Source organism: Phodopus roborovskii, unplaced genomic scaffold (genome assembly GCF_943737965.1).
Source record: "Phodopus roborovskii unplaced genomic scaffold, PHOROB, whole genome shotgun sequence".
In the NCBI taxonomy this organism is placed as follows: domain Eukaryota; kingdom Metazoa; phylum Chordata; class Mammalia; order Rodentia; family Cricetidae; genus Phodopus; species Phodopus roborovskii.
In genome coordinates this window covers 3,679,702-3,707,445 of record NW_026126442.1, presented here as the reverse complement: position 1 = coordinate 3,707,445, position 27,744 = coordinate 3,679,702, and the positions used below count along the sequence as shown (strand labels likewise).

At 50.0% G+C, this 27,744-nt stretch overlaps 1 protein-coding gene across 1 annotated transcript in view; it reads left to right on the top strand.

Moving 5' to 3' along the window:
- Window positions 1-27,744, top strand: part of Gabbr2 (gamma-aminobutyric acid type B receptor subunit 2) — a 335,072-nt gene that overhangs the window by 277,689 nt on the left and 29,639 nt on the right. The window contains exon 13 of the mRNA XM_051187733.1: window positions 4,642-4,764. Within this exon, the coding sequence (XP_051043690.1) occupies window positions 4,642-4,764 (123 nt within the window). The remainder of the gene's footprint in view (window positions 1-4,641; window positions 4,765-27,744) is intronic.

Sequence of the window (27,744 nt, the reverse complement as noted above, 5' to 3'; positions counted from 1 at the left end):
CCACTGAGTGACTGCAGAGAAAAAACACACCAACTGGCAGCAGCCGGCTGAACATGTCAGGAAAAGCTGGGGAGTTAGGGGTACACATCCCCGAGGGATGGAGATGGCATGTCTCCAGGTACCACAAGCTCAGGTCACATTCAATGGCATTGCCCAGTGCCAGAGTCCAAAGCAGGATGCACTCCATTGAGAGTACAAAATCAGCAGCCCTTCCGAAGGAGGGGCTTCTTTGAGACACAAGGCCCCCACACCTTTTTCTTGTCCTTTTTTAACTTAGAGGAGTACGTTTTACTTTTTTCTTTCATTTTGTTACTTTTTTCTGCCTTTTAAAAAAGAAGTGATGATGACAGTAAGGGTGGACACATAGGACCCCCGGGAGATGAAGTTAGACTGAAGGAGGCATGCACCGTAATTGTGTCCTCCGAGACGTGGAGGGCAACTTTGGGGAAACCACTGGGGAAAGTGACATCATAGGTATCAAGAGTCACAGACAGGAAGGAGACAATCTTCCTGCACAGGAGTAAAGATAGATCTGCCCTTGGGGAGGAGACTGTGTCAGGTGGGGGGGGGGCAATCATGCAAAATCACCTCCATCCAGTTAGCCAGGCTAAACTGTCCTCTTGAAAGCAGCTAAAATGATAGACTTGTATGTATTCTGCCACCGTTTTAAAAGTCAATAAAACTCAAGGCATGGTGACTTCTGCCTGCAGTCCCAATACTTGGGACACTGAGGTGGGAGGGTTGCCATAAGACCAAAGCCAGTCTGGGCTAAATGATGAGTTCAAGGCCAACCTAGGCTACAGAGTGAACTCTTGTCTCAAAAACAAACAAACCAAAACCAAAACCAAAACCAAAAAAAAAAAAACAGATCTTGGTCATGTAAAAACCCAACCTGTGGGGAAAGCCCTCATTGGAGTCACTGCCCTCTGCCCTTCATCATGATCCTCCCCCCCCGCCCCCCCCCTGCATGCTTGACAGGCGGGGGGGGGGTGTTTCTCCTGCCTACCTCACCCTCCTCCTCCCACCGCTCAAGGAATCAGTTTTAAACCTATATCACACCCAGGTGGTGTGTTCATCATCCTTGACATTTTCCACAACAAAACCAGTGCCCAGGTTTTGTCCCCAAAGGCCATGGCACTGCACTGTGTGTTCGTACTGTTGTGAAACCTTCACCACCATCCACCTCCAAAACACAAGCCGGAGCCCCACACCCATTCACCACCAGCCCCATTCCCTCCCTCCTGCAGCCAGGGACCAGCTTACACTGCCTCTCTTTGAATGACACCAGCATCTCACGTGAATTGAGTCATGTGGCATGTGTTTTGTATAACTGACCCATGTTATTAGACTTCTGTCGAGTTTGGATTCAGTCTTGAGGACCCCTTAATTCTCTTCTAACAACAGTACACTAGATTTTCATAAACATAAACCGTGTGTGCCTTTTTCATTACAGTCTTGCTGCACCTCCCTGTCTCTCTGAGCTCCCCAACTCTCTCCCTCCACCCGGGGTGGTGGGGCCTCCCCAAACATACATGCAGGTTTCACCTCACATGGCCCTATCGTTACAGACACTCTGGGAAAGAAGCCTATTAAACAGAGCATCGGCACATGGTGACTTCATGTTCCAAATTTGGCATTTTTATAGCATGTTACTATTTTTCTAAAGACCAATCATAAAGTCTTACATTGAGAAACTTATTACAGCCTTCCTTCTGCCTCTCACTAAGCAAAATGAAGTGTGGAGAGGAGGCAGTCGCTCAGGGAAGGAACTTCCTGTTCTGGGACAGATGTTTTCTGAGGATGGATATAGCTTAGCTCTGTCTGCAACAAGGTAACACAAGCAACAAAACATCTAAGGTCCTTCTGCACACACTCGCCTGGCTCTCCATCAACTGCCATCAGAGAGTTTCCAGCAGCTGCCTGGACAGTTTGGCTGTGAGAGGCGGCAGGGGGAGAGAACAGGCTAAGATGGTGCCAGGGACCCTCCATACTGCTCTTCCCCGAAGGGGGCACTTCGGAGCAGAAAGTAGGCCCTGCTGAAGTCAAACCCAGTATGATGATGGCACATGTAATGCACCTGTAATGCAAGCCCCAAAGAGGCTGAGGCAGTAGGATACTAGGTTTGAGGCCATTCTAGGCGCCAGAATAAGACTTTGTCTCAAAAAATTTAAATTCGAAGGATCTCTTTGTTTTAGCTTCACTTTTTATCAATAAAGAACCCCCCCCCCTTAAACCTGAGGTTAGCAAGTTTTTTCTGGAAAAAAAAAAAAAAGGTGGTAAATGCTGTCTCATTCACAAGGACTCTTGTCTGCTTGACAAATGAAGGTGGCTGGGACAGATATCCACATGGATAGGTGTGATTACATTACATAAAGCATTGCCTACAAAAACAAGTGGTGAGCAAATTCCAGGGTTTTCTTTCTAACTCCTGCTCAGGACAGCAGTTAGAAGTAACATTTACAGAAGATTGCTAGCTTCTGCCTCTACAGAGCAGTTGCCGTAAGCCGGACTTTGCATATCTAATGTGAATTGTATGCTTATCACACCATTTTGTGTGTGACTAAAGCAGCTCAGAGGGACAGGGACATGTTCAAGACTGCAAATAGAAAGTCCATGTCAGACTTAGATCTAGAACCAAATACTCGGTCATTGCTGGTGCCTTGATGCCATGAAGAAAGTGTGACAATGTAACCCACGAGATCAGACAGGCAGTGGGTGATGATGTCATGAGTGTTTGCAGACAGGCAGCGGGTGATGATGCCACCAGTGTCAGCAGAGGTTAGGACAGGTTCTAAGAGAAATCTAAAAAGGAAGAGAGAAACCTGTGAGCACTAAGAGGTGCTCTCTGGGGCTCTGCATGTAGCCAGGATGACACCATTTTTGTTCTCTCCCGTTTTCATGTCTGGGGCTATTTTGAATCATTTTCTCTGGCACTCTATGGCGTGTGCAGCGAGGCTTGTCCAATCTTTCTCTGTTAGTCTTCCCCAGGATAACTCTTGCTGGGTGAGATTCTGTGTTCACAGCCTCATTTCCCACGCCTAGGACAAAGGTTGACCCCATGGTGGCACTCAATAAATATTTACAAAAAAAAACATAAATGTCCTCTTCTCGTATTCTCAGGGCCTCCCCACCATGTGCTGTCATCCTTGGCTTGGTAAAACTGTCTAGTAGAGCAGAGGTGTAATAGCACACTTTGCCCCTTGGTGTCACTGTCCTACACACAAACAGTATCACTAATGCTCTAACCCAGAATAATGATTGTAGACACCATTCCTTGGGCATCTTCTCTAAGCAGAGTCCACAATGTGTGCTTTTCACACTAATACCAACTGTGGCACTTGGGGATCAGTGGTCCCCTTTATCAAGGAGGAAACGAAAACCCAAGTTAAGCATTTGGCGACACCTGGGGTTAGAATGGGGTCTTTGTTCATTCCTCCATGCCACCCTCAGAGGATGAAACATAATCCTCTTTCCTCCCCTCTGTCCCTCTGGCAGCAAAATAAGAAAGGGGGATCCAGGAGTCATCCATCTGGGACACACTGCCCAATGTACCCCCAACCTCCTCCTTGAGCCTTTTGGGGGAAGGGGTTTGCCCTGCTGCACCAATAAGAGGCATCCTTGGTCTTCTAAGGTCTGCTGAGCTCACACAAGGTGTGCCAGAGACAAGGGGTCCTGGGAAACTGAGTTCACACTAGTGGGAAAATGAGCACCCTGGAAGGTGAATGTCCTGGGTGCATGTACCCCCTACTTCCAGCATGGAGAGCAGAGGCCCCTTCCTGCCTGTCCTGAGCCTCAGGTTCCTGAGACACTTTCTCAAGCCTGGTTCCCCAGAGGACATGTCGCCAGACACTTCTCTGAAGCTGACCATTGGGGGATGGGACACCAGGCACTACCCCGCCCGGTGTTCCATCCCCAGGTAAAGCTATTCTTGTGAATTTGATCAGCAGCATTTGTTGTTGTTTTTTGTTTGTTTGTGTGTTTGTTTTTATTCAGCTACAGTGAGGCCTCCTGAGTTATTATTTCCTCCTTTAAAAATTGCCTTACTCCTTAGAAGTCAGAGCTGGCAATATTTCTCCAGCTTATGTTGCAGCTTTGTTTATTTTCCCATTAGTCTTTTCCAGATGGACTTTCATCACGTTAGCTTTTATTCATGTGGTGGCTGGGGGGGGGGGGTAAACCTGCAGTCAGTGAAATATAGGTGAACCCTGTCAGTGCCAAGGTTTGTCCCCAGGTCCCTCCCTGTTAGCAGAGTGAAAGTAGAGTGGAGGAAGGCGGATCAGAAGTTCACACACACAGGGAGTTAGAAGCCAGGCTAGGATGCAGGAGAGTGTGTCTGGAGGAGGGGGAGGAGGAAGGGGAATAGGAAAGGGGAAGGGAGAAGGGGGAGGAAGGGAGATTGAGAAGGAGGAAGAGAGAGGAGGAGGAAGTAGTTTCCCAGACAATAATGACTGATGCTTCAGGGTGAAAACCGCCATTGAGCAGAGACTAAAAGTGGCCAGATTCCAACAAGTCCAGGCGTGTGTTTAGGTGCTGGTTGGACGGTGTTCCCGAAGGACCTTGACTCCGAGCAAAACCTGAGCTGAGCTCCTCCGCCTGGGCAGCTCTGTCACGTCAGCCCCTCTTTGCTCTTTTCCCCTGCAGATCATCAAAGACCAGAAGCTGCTTGTGATTGTGGGGGGCATGCTGCTCATCGACCTGTGCATCCTGATCTGCTGGCAGGCCGTGGACCCCCTGCGGAGGACGGTGGAGAGGTACAGCATGGAGGTGAGAGGTCAGGCTGGAGGGAGGCAGGAGGCACTGGGAGGACGCGCAGACGTCAAGGTGGTGGGCTCTGTGCCCCACGGTTTCCTCTTTAACGCCACCTCCTTCCGTTTGAGACACAGGTTATTTCAGGAAGGGCAAATAGAAGGTACCAGGGAACAACTTAATATCATATTAATAAATGCAGGATTAAGGGGAAAGGTTGGACTGCTTGAAGGAGTATATTGTCATAAGCAGGGAAGCACCCATGTACCTGCTCATTCGAGTGAGAAATTACACTGCCTTGTGTCCCACCTTTTAAGCAGGGACACACGCTCCGAGAGCTCCTGCAATAGATTTCTTTCCACACATTCCAAATTTGGGCGTTTGTTGTTAAGATAAAGAACCTTACAGAAAAGTCTTGTGACATATACATTGTGAGCCACGCATGGCAGCCCAAGTTTGTAAACCCAGAACAACAAAATGGAAGACAGGGGATCCAAGGTCAAGACCAACCTGGGCTCCATGTGGGAGACCCGTTTTCACTTTCTGTGCATGTAGGTTTTAATTGTCTTGCTCAAAGCCTTGCACTGGTCATTGTGAGGTGCCCCAGTTTGGGAACCCTGAGTGCTCTGGTGTCTGCTGGCTCTCTCTTCACAGAAGTTAGCGGCTTTGTAGGTACTGGCTGTCAGGTGGTGGTTACTGTCATCTCAGTGTAGCAAATTCCAGAGGACCCTGAGAGTCTCCACACCCCTTGCACCATTATCAGGGGAATTTTTTTTTGTTTGTTTTTTACAAAATGCCATATGTCTTCTTAAACTTAACCAGAAGTGGTGGTTCCATGGGCTGGGTACAGAGGTTTGTGTCCTTCAAGAAAATAAGATACTTAGGTGGAGGTGGCCTGGGGTCCAGTGAGGAATCATGCAATCACAACATCATTGAGGAAAGAGACTGGAGACCACACCGTTCTTCATGCCCCTGGGAAGGTGCAGGAGCAGCAGAAATGGCAGCAGGTGGGCCAATACCAGTTATGCTTGTAGGTGAAAGGGACAGCCACCAAGTCACCCAGTCTGACAGGCTCTTCCAGACCTGTGTGGAGATACATCTGGTTACCACTCATCAGATATAACTGACAAAAGAACATAGTCCACCCACTCAGTGCCCTAGAGGACTCCCCACCCACCCCTCAGGATTGACAGATCAGAAAGAGTTGTGCCTGGGCAATGATGATGGTGATCATAGCTGGTACCATGTGTCGCTTAATCTTCATTGTGGTGCTGGAAGGTCGATGCTGTGTTTACATTCATTCTCCTGGCAAGGAAGCAAAAACCTAGTAGGCTGTGTGCTTGCCAATTACCTAGCAGGTGAGTGGCCATGCCACCACCCACCTTCTGTTCCCTTGAACTCTTGGATAAGTTCTTCGCAGTTGCACAGTTGCCTTAGAGATTTGGTCACTGGCCATATATCTGTGAAAATAGAAGGAGCAAGACGTGTCCATCCCATCCCACAGAGGAAGACTCGGGCCAAGGAAGACAGGGCTCAGGAAGGCAGGGGAGTGGGCTAAAGGAAAAGAGATAGAAGGACCCCGAGAAGGCTTGAGCTGGGGCAGGCCACGGGAGACCAAGCCCAGGGTGTCCCAAAGACCTGAAGGCTGCATCCTTCCTGCATCTACAGTGGAGTGAGGGTGATTCAGGGGCTCTGGGGTTAAGGCTGGGGCAGGGACAAGCCTACAGAGTTGGAGTCGGGGCCTGAGTAGCCAATTCTGGAAATGTAAAGTGTGTCCTCAGGACCATTCAAATGAAATCCTTCTCTTGCCACCTACCCTGGTGGCTGATGGTTTGCTTAGTGGGGTCTTTCTGCCCTCCTGCCTGTCTGCTGTCAATGGCTCCCTTGCATCCAGACCTGCCTGCCAGGTTAGTGCTCCAAGCTGTCAGCACAGATGAGGAAACTGAGTCTGGGAGGGAGAGGATGCTACCCAGGGCCATCTGGGGCTTGTCCAAGGCAAGGTCCAGACTGCCTCTGCCCCGCCCCATCCCACCCCAACCTGGGTACCTGTTGAGACTTCTCTCACACCTCTTTCTGGGACATTCCTTTTTGTCTGCTCTGATTTGGGGCTGGGCCTGTTGCTCTGTTGCCATGGTAGCACAACTCCTTTGATGTGTCAACCTACAGCGGGGGTTCCTATAGTTTTCCAGGAAGGATACTAAGCTGTCCAGAGGTTTCTCCTAGACTGCCTGCCAGGTACAGCTCAACATGCAGTAATAAAACAATGTATCCAGGCTGTGGGGTGCTAAGGGCTCCTTGCAGGGGCAGGTTTTTCAGGTCAGCCTGGAAGGAACTCTGGGCTGAAAGGAATTACTTGATTGAAGGTCTTTGTGGTCTGTCCCTTTTCCCTTCCCCTTCCCCTTCCCCCACAGCACCTTGGTTTGCTCTGGGCTTTCTAAGGCCACATCAATCCAAGCTTTCGTCAGGACCCTCCCCGCTTCTGGAATCTTCTCTACCAAATAAATGGCTTGATCTTCAGCACCAAGGCCATTTATTACAGAGCTGTGTTGCTGAGTCCCCTGGCCCTATTAAACCTGAGCTGCCCTCCCTCCTCAGCCTTCCTGAACTTGCCTCAAACTCTGCCAACACACAGCCTCAACACCGGTCTCAGAGAACTGGACCACAGCTGAGCTAGCCCCAAACTGCCCAGCCCAGCACCCAAGGATATATTCCACAGGGACGAGGGGTTCAAAGCTGCCAGCTTTGATCTTACAGTAGCCACAGGATATCTGGGAGTGGACTAAACTCACACACCAACCTACATAGTCCCTTCAGGTTGCAGTAAGAGAAAAGCAAAAGGACAAACAGCTAGAGAGGGACAGGGACAGGGATGGCCCATGAGCACGTCTTCCCCAGAGACTGCACATAGGGCCTAAGGAAAGAAAACAGCCCACAGTCCTACAGAAAGCAGCCTGATTTCCCGTCCGCCTTCATTTTCATGTAATAAATATTGATATCACACCTGTCACATGCCAGGAACCATTCTAAACATGTTATAAATTCAAACTCATTTAATTTAAATCTCGTAACTGCAGCACTCTGAGAAGTGAGCTCATGTTGTCTCCACTTTGCAGAGGAGAAAACCATAACATGCACAAAGTCACACAGTCAGTGGCTGTCCCTGCTCACAAGTGCAAGGATGCCATAGGGGTGGGGGAGATCTGAATTCTTTTTCCACTGCCTCATCTGCCCTTCAGGACTCCACACAGCACCCCTCAGGACAGGCTGAGCATTTGGTCTCTGTGCCCACCATCCAGTCCCTGACCTCCCTACGTGCCCCAGACTGACACAAATCATTGTCTGAGGCACCTATCCATTAGCTGAACTCCAGAGAAGCATAACAGAGGTGTGACCCTGCCTTCAGGGGCCATCAGAGCAGCAGAGGAGACAGACCCCTTAGTGGCTCACACACAGTTTCCCTGAACAGCATGCTGGGAGTTCAAAGTGCTGGAGAGGGCAGAATGAGGGCAGAGCTGGCCTCCTAGGTTGGAAAAGCATTAGCTGAAAGCTGAGGAAACACGGCAATGAAGGAGGTGGGAAGGGCCCAGGCAAGTGCACTGGGGAAGAAACAGCTTGTTGGGTTGGCATGGAGCTATGGGAGGCTGTGTGCGGTGGGTTAGTGGACACGTTGGCCCAGTCTCGGGAAACATTCGGCATGCACGTGGTCCACAGCCCAGTGAAGATGTCTCAAGAGGACAGTTATCTAGAGCAAACAATGTTGTCTACGATATACTTTATTTCCTTTCCAATACATATACCATCATTTCCTTTTCTTGACGTATTGCCTTGGCCAGGGTTTCTGTTGCAATATGTTAAACGGAGTGGGGTTTTTCCTTATTACTTGAAAAGACTATAAAATAGTTTTGATGGTTGAAGTTGGAGCTGCCTTTGTGGAAGTAATAGGAGGGTGAAGGATGACATAGGCACCAGCCCAGACCGTGAGGGGCCTTAAGTGCTCAGCGGAGGAATTAAGATTTATGCCAGGGATGACATGGTCACATTTTTCATGGCCGCAGGATGAGAACAAGTGGAGAGTGAGGTTAGAGGCTCAAAAAGGCACCAATCCAAGCATGAGTTGGTAGTGACCTAAGCCAAGGTGGAGCAAACAGGGTCACAGAGAAGTGTGGCATGTGGCCAGAGTTAGGAAGCATAGGAGGCAAGACTTGGTCATTGATGCAGCAAGCCATGTCCAGGTTTCTGCTGGGGTGGTAGGTGGCAGCCTCATTACTGAGTCAGGGTACAGAATGAGAAGGGTGCTTGAGAAGAAGTGAGAGCATGAGTGTGGAGTGCCTGAGTGCTTGAACCCCCTGGGCAAAGGAACCCGGAAGGTTCCGGAAGGTGGGATTCAAGGAACTAGGGAGACACGATGGTCATTCAAACAGTACAGGGGGCAGGTGGAGGGAAGGTCAGTGCTCCGAGGAGGAGAACATGAGGACAAGTGTGGAACCCCGAGAATGTGGGAACAATGAGAAGAAAGAGCTTCCTGGAGCCCTGGGGGACCCCTGAGCGAGGCCCAGGGGAGGAAGCCCGAGGTGGCAGGGAGAGAAACAGAAAGCACTTGGGAGAGACGCGTCTGTGGGGTCAGGTGGTCAGAGGGAGAGCTGACCACAGGCAGAGGGTCAAAAATGCCCCGCCAGAGAGACTATGAAGAAGGAAGGCATCTCCAGAGTGAGGCACAGGCTGGCAGGTGTCCCAAGCGCGTGCTCAGGGTTCCCCGTAAGGTCTCAGCCACGCCTCTGCCTGCACACCGGCAGGAAGATTCCTTGTTTCTACAATTCATATACCAGAGGTGTTGATGAACCTGCCAAGGATGTCTGAAACGTTTGTAAAATATGATTTGGATTCTTGGCAGAAAGGAAAATGCCATTTTTTAAGTGCCTGCACTGCTAGTAGTGACAGCAAGAGTGTTGGATATACAGTTCTGGATTTCAGGGAGAAACACAGGAGGCAAATGAGACCCAAGAGAGGTCAACATGCCAGTAATGTCAAAAGCTCTGTATGAAGACCTCAACTCAGGGTGTGGGGATGGAATAAAGTCGGGACCAGGGAAGGATCCAGAAACACGGTGATGCCTAACATCCATTGATGTAGGCAGGAGGCAGCAAAGGACACCTGGCAGGAGACTCGTGAGGTGGATGGGAAGAAAACCACATGAATTCAGTGTCTTGGAAACCAAAGGAAGACAATGCTTCACAAAGGAAGTTTTGATGAGCCATGCCAAGTGTGCTTTTAGATCAAGTAAGATGAGGAATTGACAGTGTGCATGTACACACTCGCTCACACACACACACACACACACACACACACACATGGGGTGGGGGGCGGGGAGGAGGGAGGATTTATGTTTTCATTGGAGAAAAGTGGTTTGAAATGAGTTCACCACGAAGCTCAGCTACACTAACGGCATAGCAGTGGCCACTGCCCTGGACAGAGGTCTTCTTTCCCCTTCCCTCTGTGCACAGTCATTCATCCACCTGACCATCACAAAGTGGCTTTGCTGTTACTGTTGTTTTCTCTTTCTTTTTATCTATTCGGTATGTCTTTCACATCATGCATCTTGATCCCGTTCATTCCCTCATCTGCCCTATGCCCCTTCGACCCCCCCCCAATAAAACAAAATTTGAGAGCAAAAAATTAAAAATCTCATCATGTAAGCCATTGTGTGACCTAGTAGGTCACATAATAAACCCCTTTGTCCATATATTTTACTTGCGAGTGTTTGTTGCACAGAGTCGTTGGTTTGAGGCCTCTGGTTTCTACTACACCATCGATGCTGGGCCTCACTAGGACTGCTCTTGGTTATCCTGTTCTTGCCCTGTGTCATGGAGACCCTGCAGCTTTCGGTCTGTGGGTCAGGCTCCTTCACTAGATGGGTGGCTGTTAGGGCAGGCCAAGTCATAACCGTGGTTCTCAGCCTGGGCACCTGCAGGGTTGGTCCACCTGCCAGCTCTCCCCTGTCCTCACCACCAGGGGGAGCTCTCCAAGGTTGCTCCAGCTAATTCACCATTGCAGCAATGAGCAAGGGGTGGGGCCAGTTCTCCTACTTTCACACCATCAGGGGCAGCTCTACCACACCTACACCATCAGGGCCAGCTCTGCTTTGTTGCCCAGGTGAGGTGAGGTGAGCGCTGCATCTGGTGAGGGGCAGGGGCAGCCCTCCTGCTCTTATGAACCCAGAGCCAGCTCCTCCCCTCTCTCAGACATTTGTGGGTGGTGGACTGGAGGCAAGGGGAGGGGGCAAAGGCATCTCTCCTCTGCCCATGCTGACATGTGTCAGATGAATAATGGGGACAGCTCTCCCTTGCTTGAAACATCGGAGCTGGGTCACCTGCACCTGACACCAGGGCCAGCTCCGATGTGCTACCTAGGTGAGGAGCAGGGCCTCGCTTTCTTGAGAGCTGCAGCTGGTAAGGGGTAGGGTCATCTCACTGGTCTGTTGCAGACAGTAAGGGGTGGGGGATAAGGAGGGCATCTCTCCCCCTCCCACACACCGCTGTGTGACAGACAGACAGATAGTGGGGACAGCTCTCCCAAGCTTACAACTCACCCACACCTCCACCAGCAGGGTTGCAGCTGGTGCTAGATAGTCAGACAAGTCAGCAGGGGCCCCTGTCACAGCACCCTGAGGTCACCACCCTAGTTCCCTCCCACCCCACCCCACCCCCATCCGCTTCACTAGCAGATGCAATGAGAGTATCACACGTGCTGCCGCCACCCGTGGGAGCCATGTGTGAGGGACACATTTGCCGAAATGCTAGGCCATCCCCATAGGCTGCCAGCCACTAGCTACCTCAGGAGCTCCCCACACTCGGGTTTCTGATGCTTTCCAGCCATCCTGGTGTAATCAGGTAACAGGCGGTGTGGCACACAGGGATGCTTCAAACTTCCCTCCACATTCTGTGCCCTTACCATTCTGCATTCATAGAGGCAAACCGGGATTTGAATGGGATGAGGGAACTGCACTTGGCTTTAAAATGAGTGGCTCATACCAGTAATGTTTCTATGGAAACAGATATGGGAAGAGGCAAACAGATGGAATTTTAAAGAAGTTTAACTCTTATCTTCTACCTCCCTCTACAGTTGTCTGGGTAAAGGGAGGGGGAGCCAGCGGGAGCTTCCTGGGAACACCTGGAATCGTCACAAAGCTGACCAAGGCCCACCCCCGGGTGCTTACTGTAAAGAAGGCACCCAATGGCAGAGGGAGGGAGGATGCTGGCCAGAGGCTCCATAAGCTGCACACAGCCTAATGGCCCAAGGCTTTTGAAACCAAGGTCACATTCTCCAAGTGGCAGATAGTCTCTGCTGAAGCCACTAACCCTCCACAGCAGGGCAAATCCCTAAATAGCCAGGCCTGGGACCCAGGAAACAGAAGGGTCAGGCTGCCTGGCTGAGTCCTCCCAGGACAGACTGCCCCTTAGGAAGCTCTGACCATGCCATTTCCATCAGAGTATGAAGTCCGCGTTCCTCAAATAGGCCAGAGGCCTCCAGCGATCTGGGAAGTGGTCCCCCCCTCCCCCGTCTGAAGGCTCTGAGGCAGTCCTTCCCGGAGCCTGATCAGCCACTCCAGCCTATGGCTGCATCTCTCCCTTGTGCCTTTGTTCACTGTACGCTGAGTACCCTCGTTCCTGTCCCAGTGCCCCATCATCCCACATAAAAGTTCTACCTGGACCTGTGAGAAGCTCCTTAGGAGTCTTTCCCCCAGGAGCTGTGGGAAGCCTCCATCAGTCCATCTCACTCATCTCACCATTGTGCACTCCCTCATTCTGGTCACAGCACTGGTAATTGTCTATGCGCCTGTCCCCCTCGTCTGTGACCTCCTCAGAGGCCAAGGCCATCTGTGTGTCCCCAGCACCCACCACCAGGCCCTGGCTCAAAGCGGGCTCTTGGTAAATATTTATCGAATAAATCGCTCCCTCCACCTGGAACTCTCTCCCCGTGCCCCATATGTCCAAATTCAAACCATCTGTCTGGACCCATTAAGCCAGCGTCTCAAAGAAGCCTCTCTGCCGAGTTGCAATTTAATTTAATGTCACACCCTCACCTTTTGTCAAGAGCCCACTCCTGGGGCCAAAGCTGCCAATAGGATGATTCAGCATCTCTAGGAAGGACGGTAGCTCTGCTGCTGACACACGGCCCATGAATAAGGAGGGTCCCCCGGAGATCTGAGGAGTGTGGAGCAAAGAAAAGGCCACACTCACCCATGAACTTCAACTTGTCTCTGCTTCCTTTCTGAGATCAGGAAGTCTTGATGACAGAGTCATTTTAGTTTTCAATTATCATATTTATTTGTGTATGTGTGTATATGTGTTCCCATGTGCACATTTTTTACCTTGTCCGACAGCAAGTCAGAGCCAAACCCAATGTCCAAGGGCAGTCGCCATCGTATGTGAGGCTCCTGGAGGATTGATTATCATGCCCTCTTATGTCTGATCTTTATTTCTAATTATCCCCTTGTGTTTGAGTGGTTATTGTGTATTGCTTCCAGCCCCTTTGAAGAAGAAACAAGGCATGCATTCCAGGTTAACTCACAAAAATTAGAACTCAAAACTTCATCCGAGACCCAGGATGCACTACTATTCTGTGGCGGGGTTGTGAGAGAACATATCCGGGGTCATTTTAGGATGACAGCTCCCTCCTGGCAGCCTATGCCTGCAAAATCTTGGTTTTACATTTGGGTTACTGTACTAAGACCGTAGGCTCAATATTCTAAAATACTAGGATTGGGTGTGGATTAATGTCCTTCAGGGGGCACATCAAAAGAGTGATGGTGTATACTAGTCAGGGTATACTACTAGGTTTGGTGCATCACGAAAACCCTCAGAGAATTACAGCAAACAGGAGCTCGTTCCTCAGCTCAGCCCTTGCCCATTGAGGATCAAGTGTCCCCCCCCCCATGCTGTTCTCCCTCTGGGACACAGCTGGCAATGCCCCTCTGGGACCATTTTTGTAGCAGAGGGAAAGAATTGCAGGCAAGGCATGTGACTGAGTTTTAAAGCTTCTATCTTGCTCCTGCCGCTCAGTTTTGTTTTTATTATTTTTTTTTCATTCTCCAAAATGCGCCTTATGTCCGGGCCTGAATTAAGTGTGGCAGGGAAGGGAGACCCTCCAATCCCAGGAGATAAGACTGCAGCAGGCGATGCTGGCCAGCCACAACAGCTGTGACACTGCCCCCATACATCTTTTTGTTGCTGTCACAAATAGTGCCTGCCCGTGCCACTAAAATGTAGGCCCGTGGGAGCAGAGCAAGGAGGAGGCCTGGTTTGTATCCTCTGTCATATCTTTGGTGCCTGAGAAAGTACCTGCCACCTGGTGTGCTCTCAATAAACATCAAGTTAAGTAACTCAATGAGTCCAGCCTCGGGCAGTCTTATTAGATGCTCCACAGGATAGCCTCTGAGACAGTCTGTTCTAGGCTTGTCAAATGCCCTACCATCCAGTCTGTTCTGTCTCCACTGCTGTCCAGATCACCACTGTCACTCATCACCTGACACCCTACAGCAGGGACACTTTGGGACAGAACTACAGCACATGATGTGCTGGCAGCAGGACCAGTAGGGACCGCTGCTGCTCAAGCCTTGGCTAGAAGGTGGTTGTATCAGGTCCGTGCCCTGACAGATACTTGATGGGGGGCTGTGGAGATAAGTGCTTGCTGTGCACACATAAGGACCTGAGGCAAATCCCAGGATCCAAGAACAAGCTGTGTCTGTGATGCTCACAGTAACCCCAGCGCTAGAAAGACTGAGGCAAGCAGAGCCCCGTGGTCCCTTGACAGGCAGTCTAGAGAAATTGCTGGGCTCCCAGCCAGGGAGAGGAAAACCCCTAAGTAATGACAGATGAGGTTAACCTCTGGCTTCCATGGGCATAATGCACACACAGGTATGTGTGCCCACACGTACATAAACATGAAAACACACACGCACACACCCAAAGAGAGAGAGGAGAGAGAGAGAGAGCCCTGAGATAAGCAACTTAAAAGTGAAGAAGGCTTGATTGGAACTGTAGTCCCAGAGGCTGTGTCCAGTCGTTTGGGGCTTATGTAAGCCTGTAACATGCCAGAGGCACTTGAAGGAAGAGGACTGATCATCTCTTGGCAGCCAGGAAGTGGAGAGCATGAGAAGCAGGGTCTGGGACCTGCATGGCCCCTTCAGAGGCCTAATTCTCTTGGCTGGGCCACACCTCCTAAAGGGTGGAGAGCAGGCACTACCACACTGTCCTTGAGGATGCTACAGATCCAACCATAGTGGTGAAGGTGGCTGCTGGCACCAGTTTCCTAGGCTCCAGCCCCCCTGCTCCTTCTAGGCCATCCTCAACCTAACAGACACATGTTGTTGTTGTTGCCTTTTGAAATGCGGTCAATATATCATAAAATTCACATTTGTTTTTTTTTTTTTGTTTGTTTGCTTGTTTGTTTTGGGTTTTTTTTTTTTTTCTTTTTCCTTTTTATTTTTATTTTCAGTTTTTTGAGACAGGGTTTCTCTGTGGCTTTGGAACCTGTTCTGGAACTAGCTCTGTAGACCAGGCTGACCTCAAACTCACACAGATCGAACTCACAGATGCCTCTGCCTCCTGAGTGCTGGGATTAAAGGCATGTACCACCAACGCCCAGCTAAAATTCACATTCTTAAAAAGTACACTTTGAGGGTTCTGGAACCTTCATGATACACACAACCATCATCACTGATTCCCGAAACTCTTCATCAGCCAAGGAGAAACCCCACCCCTTTACCCTCACCTCTCATTTTCCCTCTCTGTCAGCGCTCACAGGTCAGCTGGTGTTTGCAGTCCTCTTACGGTATATGCCTGGGGGTGGGGTTTCTGGGATATTCTGTAACTTTAAGTTTCCACAGGATTTTACATTCCTACAAGTACTAGATAGAGCTCTGATTTCTCCACATTGCTGCTTGGGTTTGCCTTTTATCTACCCTTTTTAATGTAGCTGTCTGGTGGGTATAAAATGTTATCTCATGCTTTATATGACAATGACTTTCAAATGACAGTGGGCGATGGTGGGAAACATGCCACATGTGTGAAGCGGGAACAAGCCTGCATGTGCTTCTTCCTTAGAGACGAAGCCTTGGCTCATTTTTAATTGAACTTTTTCTTTATTATTGATTAGTAAGGACTCTCCATACACTCTGAAGCTGTATCCTTATCAGACAGAAGATATGCAAACATCTTGCCCTGCTCTTTGAGTTATCTTTTTACTTTCTCACCAGTGTCCTGTGACACAGGACAATCTTTAATCTAATCGAAGTCTGATTTATCTATTATTCCATTTGACAAACCATTGTCTGACCCATGAGGGTTGACACTAGTGTTTTCTCCTGAGCGTTTGATAGTATTAGGCCTTACCTTTAGGTAGTGGGACCCTTCTGAGTTCATTCTGAACATCATGGGAGGCAAAGTCTAAATCAGTCACTTTACTCATGGATATCTAGTTGTTTAAACACGTCCTTGAAAATAATACTTTTTTTTCTCCTTGGAAAAGCCCCATAGTCATGTTGAAACTAGTTGGCCATGGTTGCTGGCCATGTGCAGTTGAGTCCTGAGAGCTTTCCACCCTTCCCATTGTCTGTATGTCTGTCCGTGTGCCAGCCCTATACTGCCATGGCTACTGGAACCTCGTGGTAGGCTGAGATTGAAAAGTGTGAGGCTTCCAGCTTTCTTCCTCCTCTCCCGGGTTCTTTTGACTGTTTAAAGCCTCTGTGTGCCCCATGTGAATTATAAAATCCCCCTTTCTGTGTCTGCAGAAAGGGATAGACTCAGTCAGTCAGTCCATTTGGGGAGTGTTGCCACCTTCTCACCATTAAATCATCCAGCCAGGACTTTGAGCTGCCTTCCTATTCAGTCAGGTGGGGATGGGAGTGGAGATAGTGTTCCTCTGTGTAGCTCTGCCTGTCCTGGAATTCACTCTGTAGACCAGGTGGCCTCCAGCTCAGAGATCCACCTGCCTCTGTTTCCCGAGAGCACAGCTGGCTTAGTCAGGCTTTCCTTAATTGGTTAGTCAGCTTTTCTTTAATTCTTTTGTTAGAGCCTTTGTTTTTTGTTTGTTTGTTTGTTTGTTTTTGTTTTTGTTTTCTGTGTGTAGGTTGTAAGCCTTACATTTCCTTGGATAAATTGATTTCTAAGTATTCACCCTTTCCGGTGCCACCATTGGTTAGATGTCCATCTTCGCTTCCATTGTTCGCGACTAAGGTGTGTAGATGTGCTGCCTATTTCTCATTGTCGCTCTGATATCCAACAACTAAATTCCCTTACATGGTCTAGTGCATTTCGGGTGGATTTCCTTCCTGCGTGATCATGCCATTTGCGAGTAGTCTTACTTCTTCTCTTCCACTTTAATACATCTTATTGCCACTTCTTGACTAGCCAAAATAACTTTAATATGTTTTCAACCTGTTTGTATATCTGAATCTAAGTCAATCCCTTCTACCCAACAAATACAGTTGGATCATGTTTTTTAATCCTGTATGTGGATCTCTGTCCTTTAATTGGAGCACTGAATCTATTTAAGGCAACTGGTGATAAGGCAAGGATTACACCCACCACTCTAAAAGAGAACTTACTGTCCTCCACTTAAAATCCTCCAGTTAGGGATGAAATATCAATGTCCTGCCCTGATACTGACCCTGCAGAATACAGCCTCTGCCTGTGTCTGGAACCCTCGACACCTATCTGCAGCGCCACTGGCTTCACGCCTGTGGCTCCCACACGCTAGCTCCTGTTCTGTTCTTGTCCTTCTCTGTCTAGATGCTTTCTCCAGATTCTCCCATGCCAGATCTTTATCATTTGGGTCTCAGCTTAAACTCCACTCCCTGGCCACTAAGCCACAGTCTTCACTGAAGCCTCATATTCATTACGGGCTTGATAGCCAGTTGTGCTTGATAGCCTCTTACGAATATCTGTATTTTTCTCGTGTCTGTAATGACCGGGATGCAGTTGACTGTAAGATAGTTCAGCGGGTAAAGGCACCTGCCACCAAGCCTGATGACCAGAGTTTGAGTCCCCAGAACCCACATAGTGGAAGAGAACTGACTCCCAAAGGTTGTCCTCTGACCTCCACACATGCACTAATGTGCAAGTGTGTGAGTAGATATTCAAACCCATGACCCAGGCCTGAGAACACCACTCCCTAATCCTTAGTAACGTGCCTGCTCATTGTATGATTCCAACTGTCCTTGCATCGTCTTAGCAACAACAATGAGAGCTAGAAGAGCAGTGGATTTTTTTCTGGTGCACACACGAAAACAAAGCAGGCACCATCCAGGGCTGTACTTTATCAGTCATTTAAGGCTCACAAAACCCCGTGTGTCTGTGACAAATGCTATCTTCAGCTTACGGTCAAGGGGCAGTGGGGGTGGGGGTAACATACCCATCAAAGCCAAATTGACTATGCAAGCACCCTCTGGATTTGGGCTTGAGTTTGAAACTTAACTCTGCCCCTTCCTGTATGAAGTTAGGCCTGTGAAGAGAGTTGGTTAGTCATGTGAACATCTTGATTCTTGGAACCAGTGGCTATGGCCCTATTTGAGGAAAGGGTCTTTTTGGATATGAAGGAACTGTAAGAGGAAGTCATTCTGAGTTAAGGGTGGACTCCTACCCAATGACAAGTGTTCTTACAAGAAACAAACATTGGGTCAGAGGAATGCAACCACAAGCAGAGGAATGCCTGAAGCTCCTAAAGCAGGGAGAGCCCCCCAGAACAGTATCTCCCGCATCCACATCTCCATGTGAACAAATTCCTACTATTTGAAATCAGAACCCTTCTCAAATTGTGGTCTTTTGCCCCAGCAGCCCTGGGAAATGAGGCAGTACCTTCCATTTTAAAAGCCACAGTTTCTCCATCTTTAAAATGGAGTAAACTCACACAGTAACTCCCATCCCAGCATCTGAGTATCTGAGACAGGAGGGTCATGAGTTCAAAGCCAGCCTGGACTACATGTGGAGGCCATGTCCCACTCATATTACCAAAAATGGAAAATATATTTGTAAACATATATCAGATTTGGGGAAGGGCCTACCTCAAGCCAAGAGCCTGGACAGCCCTGGTTGTGAGCATCAGCAGTTCTGTGGAACCCTGCTTGTCATCAAGCCCTTGGCTGTCCTGTCCCTCAGTCTTCTCTAGGCCCACCATGCCAGCCCCTCTCGCTGCCTCATCCCCCTCACCCCCCTCAACCCAGCCAGGCATGGCCCTGACTCAGAAACCTCCAAAGTCTGTAAATGACTCCCCAGCCTGAGAGAAAAGCAGGCCCTCTGAGCTGTTACTGCCTGAGCCCCCAGAGTGAGACCTTGGCCTGCAGGCCGGGAGCATCTTACCCAGGAGCTCGCCTTATATGAGTCAGCCACTGAAGGCTTGAGAATTAAAGTCAGCAGTGTTTGGGGGACAGAGCGATTTCTGCCACTGGAAAAGGATTGGCCTGCATCCCTCTGCCTGGTTCTTTCTTATCTACCTCTCACAGTGGACAGCATGCCAGCCGACAGTGGATTGCTTGTTCATACCAATTATTAAAAATGTGTGGCAGGTTTCTGAGGATGAATTCACATGCTGAGGAAACGGAATGTATCCCCAGCCCGGGCTTCTGCAGAGTGTCAGCACTGTCAAGAACTTCTTGATAGGCTATAAAGCCTTGTCCTCTCTGAGCTTCTGTGCCCACAGAGAGGTGCATCCTCCCTCCTGGATTTTCTGTGAACATGAACTGCAGTTACACTTGAGATAGATCAACATGACTTCAGCTTCCAGGCCCTGACCCAGAGTGTCCTGAGGACTCCATAATGAAGTTGGCTGTCCTGGCATCCCGAGGCACAGTGATGTTGCATGCCAGCATGGGAATGGATCTCCTTCTAGTGCCTTCCATGGACATCCTCTCATGCCACCTTGCAGATGGATGAATGTCATCCTGCAGAACTTTTCATTCCTTTGGATAGCCATACACATTCTGGCTCAGGAAGTAACTGGGCTCCTAGTCTGTGCTCCCTGAGGCCAGGCTTGTTCACACTCCCAGCTGCCTGAAAACAGAACAAAGGGTGGCAGGGGGCTTCTGTGCATGGAGCCCCTCCCTAGAAAAGGCCCCTTTCCCATCTCTCTCACATCTGCCTGGCTCAGGCCTCCAAACTCCTTTTCCATCCTGCTTCTTCCCCAGGCATGGTCTCCTTGGACCAGCTTCCTGTGGCTCAGTCCAAGGCGGTTTGTGAGCCTGAGGGCATGTGGCAGCAGCTCATCCCACCACCACCCAGGACTCCCAGTGCATCCACACCCTCTGATGGCCACACTTACATGCTCTTGTGGTTTAGGGGGCTCCTCCTGGAGCTCAGCTGCCAGCCGCAGAGCCATGGGGATGGCTGAGGCAGTGGCCCAACATCCAGCGCTAGAGACAAAGAAGCCATTGGAGATGCCAGTGTGGGTGACAAGAACTGAAATAGCCCAGCCTGAAGGAGGTGCCTTACTGTCCTACCCTGAGAAAGAATTCATATGAAAACATGGTAGGGGAGCGTCCCCCTTCATCCTGAAAGTGCAAGTAGAATATTGGTCAACAAAACTGGAGCAAGACATCGAGGCTCACCCCCCAAAACATTAAACAGAGTCACCATGTGACTGGGAAATCTGCCTCCCCCCAACAGAAATGCAAGAGATATGAAAAACAGACACCATGCAGAAAAGCGTGCCTGAATGCCACAATGCTGTTGTCCAGATGCCAGAACAGCTCACATATCTATCAGCTGTAAACAGACAAGCAAAATGTGGTATATCAATGCAAGGGAATACTATACAGCTATGCAAAGGAATAAAGCACTGGCACGGGACACACATGAGTGTACTTGGTGAAGCTTTGTTCAGTGAAAGAAGCCATTCACAAAATCCACTCAATAATGATGCCATTGGCAAGAAATGTCTAGAACACAGGAACACACTGGGGATGAAAGTGTGGTTAGCTGGGTATGGGGGAGGGTGGGAGAGAAGTGACCATCAGTAAGCCATGATGTTTCTAAAGACATAGCTGAGCCCGGAGCCCAAGTAGCTGGCCCCGAGGTCACCTTGCTATCTACACCATCAGGTAGGGGACAGCTGTGTCACCTGACCTAACAGCAGCTGTTAGGTTTCATTGATTGGTATGTTCATCTGACCAGGGAGGGGGTGACCGTGAATGCTAACCCCAGCCTCAGTGGTACTTTGTGTCTGTTGTGACTCCAGTCACAACATGACAAAAGGAAATACCACCAACCCCCCCTTGCCTCTCTGCCACACACTCACTCTATTTAATAACTGCTCTTATCAGCCTCCTGGCAGCCTCCTCGCTTCCTGTGCATGTTAATTACTTTATTAATTACACTCATATCTTCGGTGCTTACTGGCAGATCTCCGTGCGCTTTGTCTCCAGCGCAAACCCATTCTGCTTTGCCCATTGGCACACACAGGCCCATGCAGTTCTGAAAGAGCTTCTCTGAGCCTCAGGAAACACGTGCCTTTCAATTAGTCCCAAGGCATTCAGCCTTCCTGTTTTCATCTCCACTGCGTCGGGAATAATGATTTTTACGTTGGCCCCAACCCAGGCCCATGTTGTTGGGCTTCTGACATTGTTCCCCAGGCTTTATCTTCTCCCCAGATCACAGCTCAGAGAACCCTAGCACCGAGAGAGGGAACAGCCACTCAGAAATCCCAGAGAGGGCAGGGAGTGTAGCACGAAGCTGGATGGAGTCTGGGAACACATCTCAGGAGGCCTCCAGTGTGTGCTAAGACCCTCAGGCTTTATCCTCAAAGCCAGTCACCTCCCAGAGTGTACGGGGTAGATGCCAGGCATAGTGACAGCATCCCAGGCAGAGCACAACAGACAGACAGGAGGATCAGGAGTTCCTTGTCTGGTGGCAAGAAGAAAGATATGGTGAATGACATAGAACATGGACCCCATCACATGTTCCAAAATCAAATACAGTCAGGGATTTCATGGTCCAAAGCTGAAGAAATCCTAGGAACCATCTCTGCCTCTTGCAGTGTGTGTGTGTGTGTGTGTGTGTGTGTTTTGCATGTTGAAAAGTCTAGAAAGTTTTACAATTTAAAATTTTGAATAATGCATTAATTTTAATGTTGTTGAGTAGGAAAAACTCTTAATTAGCGTTTGTCAATCCTCTGGTCCTGGGACCAGCTTGCTGTTTGTTTACACTTCCTCATACTTAAGGACAGAATCTCACCATGGGTTCAGGGTTGCCTGAACCCCTCTGCCTCTGCTACAAGAAACCAGAATCGGGAGGCTGGGGCAGAGGGGAAGATGAGGCTGCTGAGATGTTGCAGTAAAACGCAATGAGCTAAACCAAAGGTTCCAAATGCTTCACAGTTGCCTTCAGTTTCACTTCTAGTTAGATTGACTTACAATGGGGAAATCAGCATTGCTGAGATAAATCACAACACAAGGATTTACTTGGCCATAAAATCTGAATGAGATCTGTTCAGTATCCCATCGTGGGTGAAAGCACTTAGCCCCACAGAGGCTCGGATATCATGGCTGCCTGCTTCTGCCAGCACCCAAAACCCCTGGCCTCTTGAAGCTTTTCGATCTCAGACCCACCAGACCTAAGTGATGCTGAGATCCTAAACAAATGGCTTCACTACTCTGTGCCTCAGTTTCCCTATATAGCAAGAAGAAAAACTGTAAGTAAGTAAATACGTTCCTGTGCATGGGAGGATACACGAAGGAGACATAAGTATCAGCTATTCTACATAGGGGCTTGAGTGTCTGTAGATGTGAGTATTCGTAAGGGTCCTCAGTAAGTCCTCTATGCATGCCATGGGATGCTGAGAGGTTCCTTTCAAAGAGTGAATGAGGTGGCTGTGCAAAGTCCTGAGCCCAGGGTCAATGTCACTGTGCTCCTGTGTTGGCAAGGCTTGGCCAGGCCATGGTAACAAAGAGCCACAGCATCTCCATAGCTGACACAGCAAAGGCTGAGTCCAGCTGTGAGTCCAGGTGGCTGTCCTGGACAGCCATCTTCCCGGAGGCAATTTGCCATCTGGACCATATTTAAGCAGCATGGATCTTGCAACAGCTCTCCCTCCATACTTCAGGCCAGGTGGGTCAGCTGACACTCCCCCCCCCCACAGCCCATTGGCCCGGCTTCATGATATGACCCTCAGCTGGCTATAGGGGCTAAGACGTGGGTGTGTAGCTGGGACGTCAGCGTGCACCAGTCTATGCTGCCTTCTGACCCCTTCCATCAGTCCCTGTTGCTTCTCTAAGCTCAGTTCCCCCTCATCTTTAATTAGCATCGGTTCTTCCAGTCCAACCACACTAGGTCAGAGTCCCATAAGATCATAATTGTGGAAACTACACTGACGTTTCAGGCTTGCCTTCTCACTGGGCCAAACGCGGGTTACAGTCTCTTGGTCATTTATAAGTCTGATTTCCCCGAACTCATTCCTATTAATCTTCCCCTGCATCAATGCTCTTCCCTCAGGTTGTGCCTTTTTTTTTTTTTTTTTTTTTTGGCTTCAGATCATTAAGATCATTTTGTGACCTAGTTTTGAAACAACATGCTGAGTGGCACAACATCCTACCTAGAAAAGAGACATAGAAAGGTCAGGAGGGGTGACAGGAGGCCAAGGGGGCCCTTCTCTTAGTGGCAAGAAGCTCAAGTGCTGAGTCACACCAGAGAGGGATGTGTACAAGCTTACATGTGTGCAAGTGTGTGTGTGTACATGAGTGCACATATGTATGCGTGATATGAGCCTCCTCAAGTATGTTGCTACATAACCAATACAAGTTCAGGGGACAGCCCCAGGGGAATAGGATGCTAGACATGGAGAAGGGACATCAGGATGGACCCCAGGTTCCATGGAAGTAATAAGTAATGTAATAGTTGGGGTAGCTGGGTAGAGAACGAATTAGACATTGTCCTGTGCAGGCAGAGTTGGCATCTGACTCATAAGACTCAGAAAGGAGCAGGCAGGTGGACGAGCTCTGTTCCTAACCTCAGAGAGGTTGTCCTGATATGGAAAAAGAGTAGAGGACAGAGGACAGAGTAGAGGCATGAGGAGAAGAGGCAACTGGATTCAGATCCAGCGTAGGTGGAGAATGCTCCTTCTGAAGTCCTGCCTAATGGTAAGTAAGCTGGGCTGCCTCAGGAGGTAGTGAGCCCCTCACCACTACAGGTGTGCAAAGAAAGGTTGGAGGAGCCCTGCAGGGTTCTGCTTGGAGGCACAGTGCTGCCTTTTAGACCATTCCCTGCAGTGTACATAACACCTTCTTGTGCTGAAGGGGGTGGGAGAGATAAGGGGAGAGCAGCTTCACGCTCTAACCTGGGAGCACTATGCCATCCCTAGTGACTCCGGCAGCGGCTGTGGAGCCCACAACCCCAGCAGGCCCAGAACAATGAGCCTGGAGTAGGAAGGGGTGCATACTCTGTGGCCTCTGGCCACACTGGGATCCCCACTTCCACCCAACGCAGCAGCAGCCACAACAGCTATTTTTGGAACTGTCTTTACAGCAGTGCACTTTTGGGGCTCCCAGTAAGATGTCTCATAGAATGACAACGGGAAAATCAAATGCCTGCATTGTTCTCGCCTGTGTTACCACGGGTGTGTGTGCCTGTTGGCCTTGTCGTCTTTTGTCTTCTCATGTTCTTAAACACTCAGAACAACCCTCTAGCAGGTGATGCCAACATTTCTCCAGAGACAAGTGAGCACGCGGCACAGCAGCCCTGGGCCGGTCCACCAGCCCACCAGTACGCCAGGGCCCCATGGGAATCCCAGGCTGCCTCTAGCCACATGCAAACTGTCAATTTGGAGCAGAAGCAAGGGTTAGGAGAGGGGCAACCAGACTCCACCAGGCAATACCCTTCCTTTTTCCTTAGTGAGCAGGAAATGCCCAGAGTCCCGGGGAGGAGCATGAAGTGCAAGGAGGGGCTCAAGTGTCAGCTGTGTGACCTTGGCTAAGGTCCACTGGGCTCCGGGCTCAGTGTTTTCCTCTCTGGAGTGGGACTGAGGCTAATGGCTACAGAATGACCAGGGTTGGTGGCAGAGCAATGAACTGAGACTCATAAGAGCTTACACCCTGCAGGAGTAGAGTAGCCAGGCTCTGTCCTGGTCCCCTGGCACAGTGTCCTGACTGAAAGCCTCTTCACACCCTAGTTCTGTCACTTCCCTGTTTACGCTAGGCTGGGCTGGAACTTGACAGCTAGCGGTGTCTAGAAGTAGTCAGGTTGAGCACTGGGTGAGAAGGTGGTGAGACTACTTGGCTAGGCCCTGGCTGAGCTGTGTACCCCTCATTACCTCAAGGTCAAAGGCTGAGCAGGAAAGAGCCCTGCCCTTATCATGGAATATAAGGATTGGGGAAAACAGGCTGAATAGACGATTATTCAGGGAGAAATAACTTACAACAGAGACAGATGAATGCCTCCAGATGTTCTCTGCCTCTGTCCAGCAAGAGAGCACTCCAGGGTTTCTACCTCAGACCTAGTTCCCCCAGGTCATGTCCTCCCCTGTCCCCACCCCCAATGGGCATGGTCAGTGCAACAGGTATGGACAGGGTGAATATCTCACTACATTCCCTGACAATTATGGGGCAGGAAAGCCTAGGCATAACCCTCTGAGAGCTGGTCTCACTTCTGAGGACACAGATGTCACCTACAGTCAGAGGCAATTGTCCCCTCAGAGATCTTGTGACCTAAGGGGTTAGCAAAGCAGAAGGTGAATATGAGGGAGGGGGAGGGCTACCCCTGGCCAGATTGAGATGGGGTTTCCACCCTCCCCTGAGCCATAAACACAAAGAATATGGTATCACACAGAGCAGTGCCAGCAGCTGCAGAGAATACTCTGGCTGTGGGTGCATGGGAAATGCCATTCAGAGAGCACCATCCTCTTGGCCCACCACACTGTCGGATCCCCTGTGTTAGAGCAGAGGTTTAGGGAGCTGGTGACCCTGGGGCTAGTGCCAGCTCTGTCCATTGCTATGCCTCCATGACCTGGAGCTTGTCCCTTCAGCCTCTCTGAGCCTCACAGTGTCCCCTAGCACAGGGGGTGTCCTAGAGCCAGGCCCAGGAGGAGGGGTTAAAGAAGTAAGCTAATCACGTGACACACTTGGTGCAGAATCTGGCCAGGAGCAAGCGGTCAGTCTGTGCAGAAATTATCAGGAGGAAGGACATTAGTAGGGACAGAGGAGAGCAAAGCACAGGAATTTCTGATGCATCCACCATTCCCAAAGCAGAGGCAGGCAGACATGCACCATGGGAAAGAAGAGCTGGGCAACAGTTGTGCATGCCACAGCACCCGGAGAATGGAGGAAGGACCCAACCCTGGGTGAACCTGAGCCAGGCGGTGCAGCTGGATGGGTAATGGGAACTGTCACAGAGGCAGAACAGAGGATTAGGAACTTTCTTGCAGTATGGAAACTGTTGGTGTGGATAGAGGGTGGATGGAGGAGACAGGAGGTGAGGGGGGCAGTTAGAAGTGACCAGGTACTAAAGGCCCCAGGAGCCTGGGGCAGGAAGGAGCTGCCAGGGGCCAGACCTCCACCCAGGTGTGTTCACCAGCCAGCCACGTAGCTGGCTGGTGAGGGCCTAGGTGAGCATGGAGGAACCAGAGGGAGTAAGAAGACACAAGAGTCCGGGTCTCACCTGGTAGACAGTGACTGTGGCCACTCTAGGTCTAGCAAATCTAGGAGCCTTGGCAGGTTGAAGAGTGGTAAGCTCATACTGGCCAGTGCTGGGCTAGAGGGGTACCCATAGGCAGGAGTGGGGTGGGATATAACTGGAGATCCCTGAGAAGGACCCAAAGAGGGAAGGGTAAGGTGAGCAGAGGCTGGGAGACCTGTGATGATCAAAGGAGTCCTGGAGTTGCCCAGGGGCCGCTGGGAGCATTCATAGTTTTAGTGGAGCATCAGAGCCGGAGCACACAGTCCTGGGTGTGGAGCAGCAGGAGGCAAAGGTCACAGGGTCCATCTCAGACTCCGGAGCGTGGAAAGGAGGCGTGTTAGACCCACACTGGCCTCGCCTCTCATAGGGGACAGGAGTGACAGTGATGCGGGTCTGAGATGATCTCAGAAGCAAATAGCTGTTTTCCTCCCTTCGGTCATGTTCTGTCAGTGCTGGGTACAAGACAGATGACCGTTCCTTGTCATTCCACCTGTGCTCTGGAGTTGGTGATGTCACCTCGGCTAGTGCTGTATAAGGGTCTAAGGAACCCATGTCTGTCTTCATTCCTGCTGTCTCCATTCTCTGCTCGTTCTCTCTGTCTCCAGCTGCTGTTCTGTAGTGGCCCCAGCCTCCAGCTGTTTGTCCTTGGCTCACAGAAGGCAAGTGGGAAGGGGACCGTACTCTCAGAAGTTCCCTGAATACACACACCATGCTGCTGACTGGGAGGCCAAACCCAGCAGGGCCAGGTGTCTGCAGCCTGCTGGGAGCTGCCCCGAAGAGTCCCCGAACAATGCTTTTTTCTATAGGGCTTTGGAGGAAATGGACTTTGCCCCCCCAAGGTCAGCAGGGACACTTTCCACACAGAATTGTCACTTCAGGTGACCATGTGGATAATTACATTTCCCATGCCAACAGAGATCTCCCGGGAGGTTTACCTCCAATCCAAGACCAACACCTGGGAGTCCTGAGTCTGCCAGATGTCTACTCTCTTCGGGCCTTTCCTGTTGGCTCCTCGGCCGATTCCTGCTCACGGTCCCAACACTCCTTACACCCCTCCAGCACTCCCTGGGTGTTAGTAGAATTTCCTGAACACATGCTCACAGAAGGTAGCATTCCTGAAGGGACATCCTTCCAACTCCCAGTGTGCCAGACTTTGCTCTGCACTTTGTACCTCGGGTGCCTGTCTGCTGCCCATCCACAAACTTCCATCTCTGGCTGCTCACAACAGGTTCTGGCACCTTGCTTAGAAAACCTGGGAAAAGCTCCTAAGAGCTAGGAAGATAGCTCAGTTACCAAGGGCCTGCCTTGTAAGCCTGAGAACATGGATCCAATCCCTACAACCTAT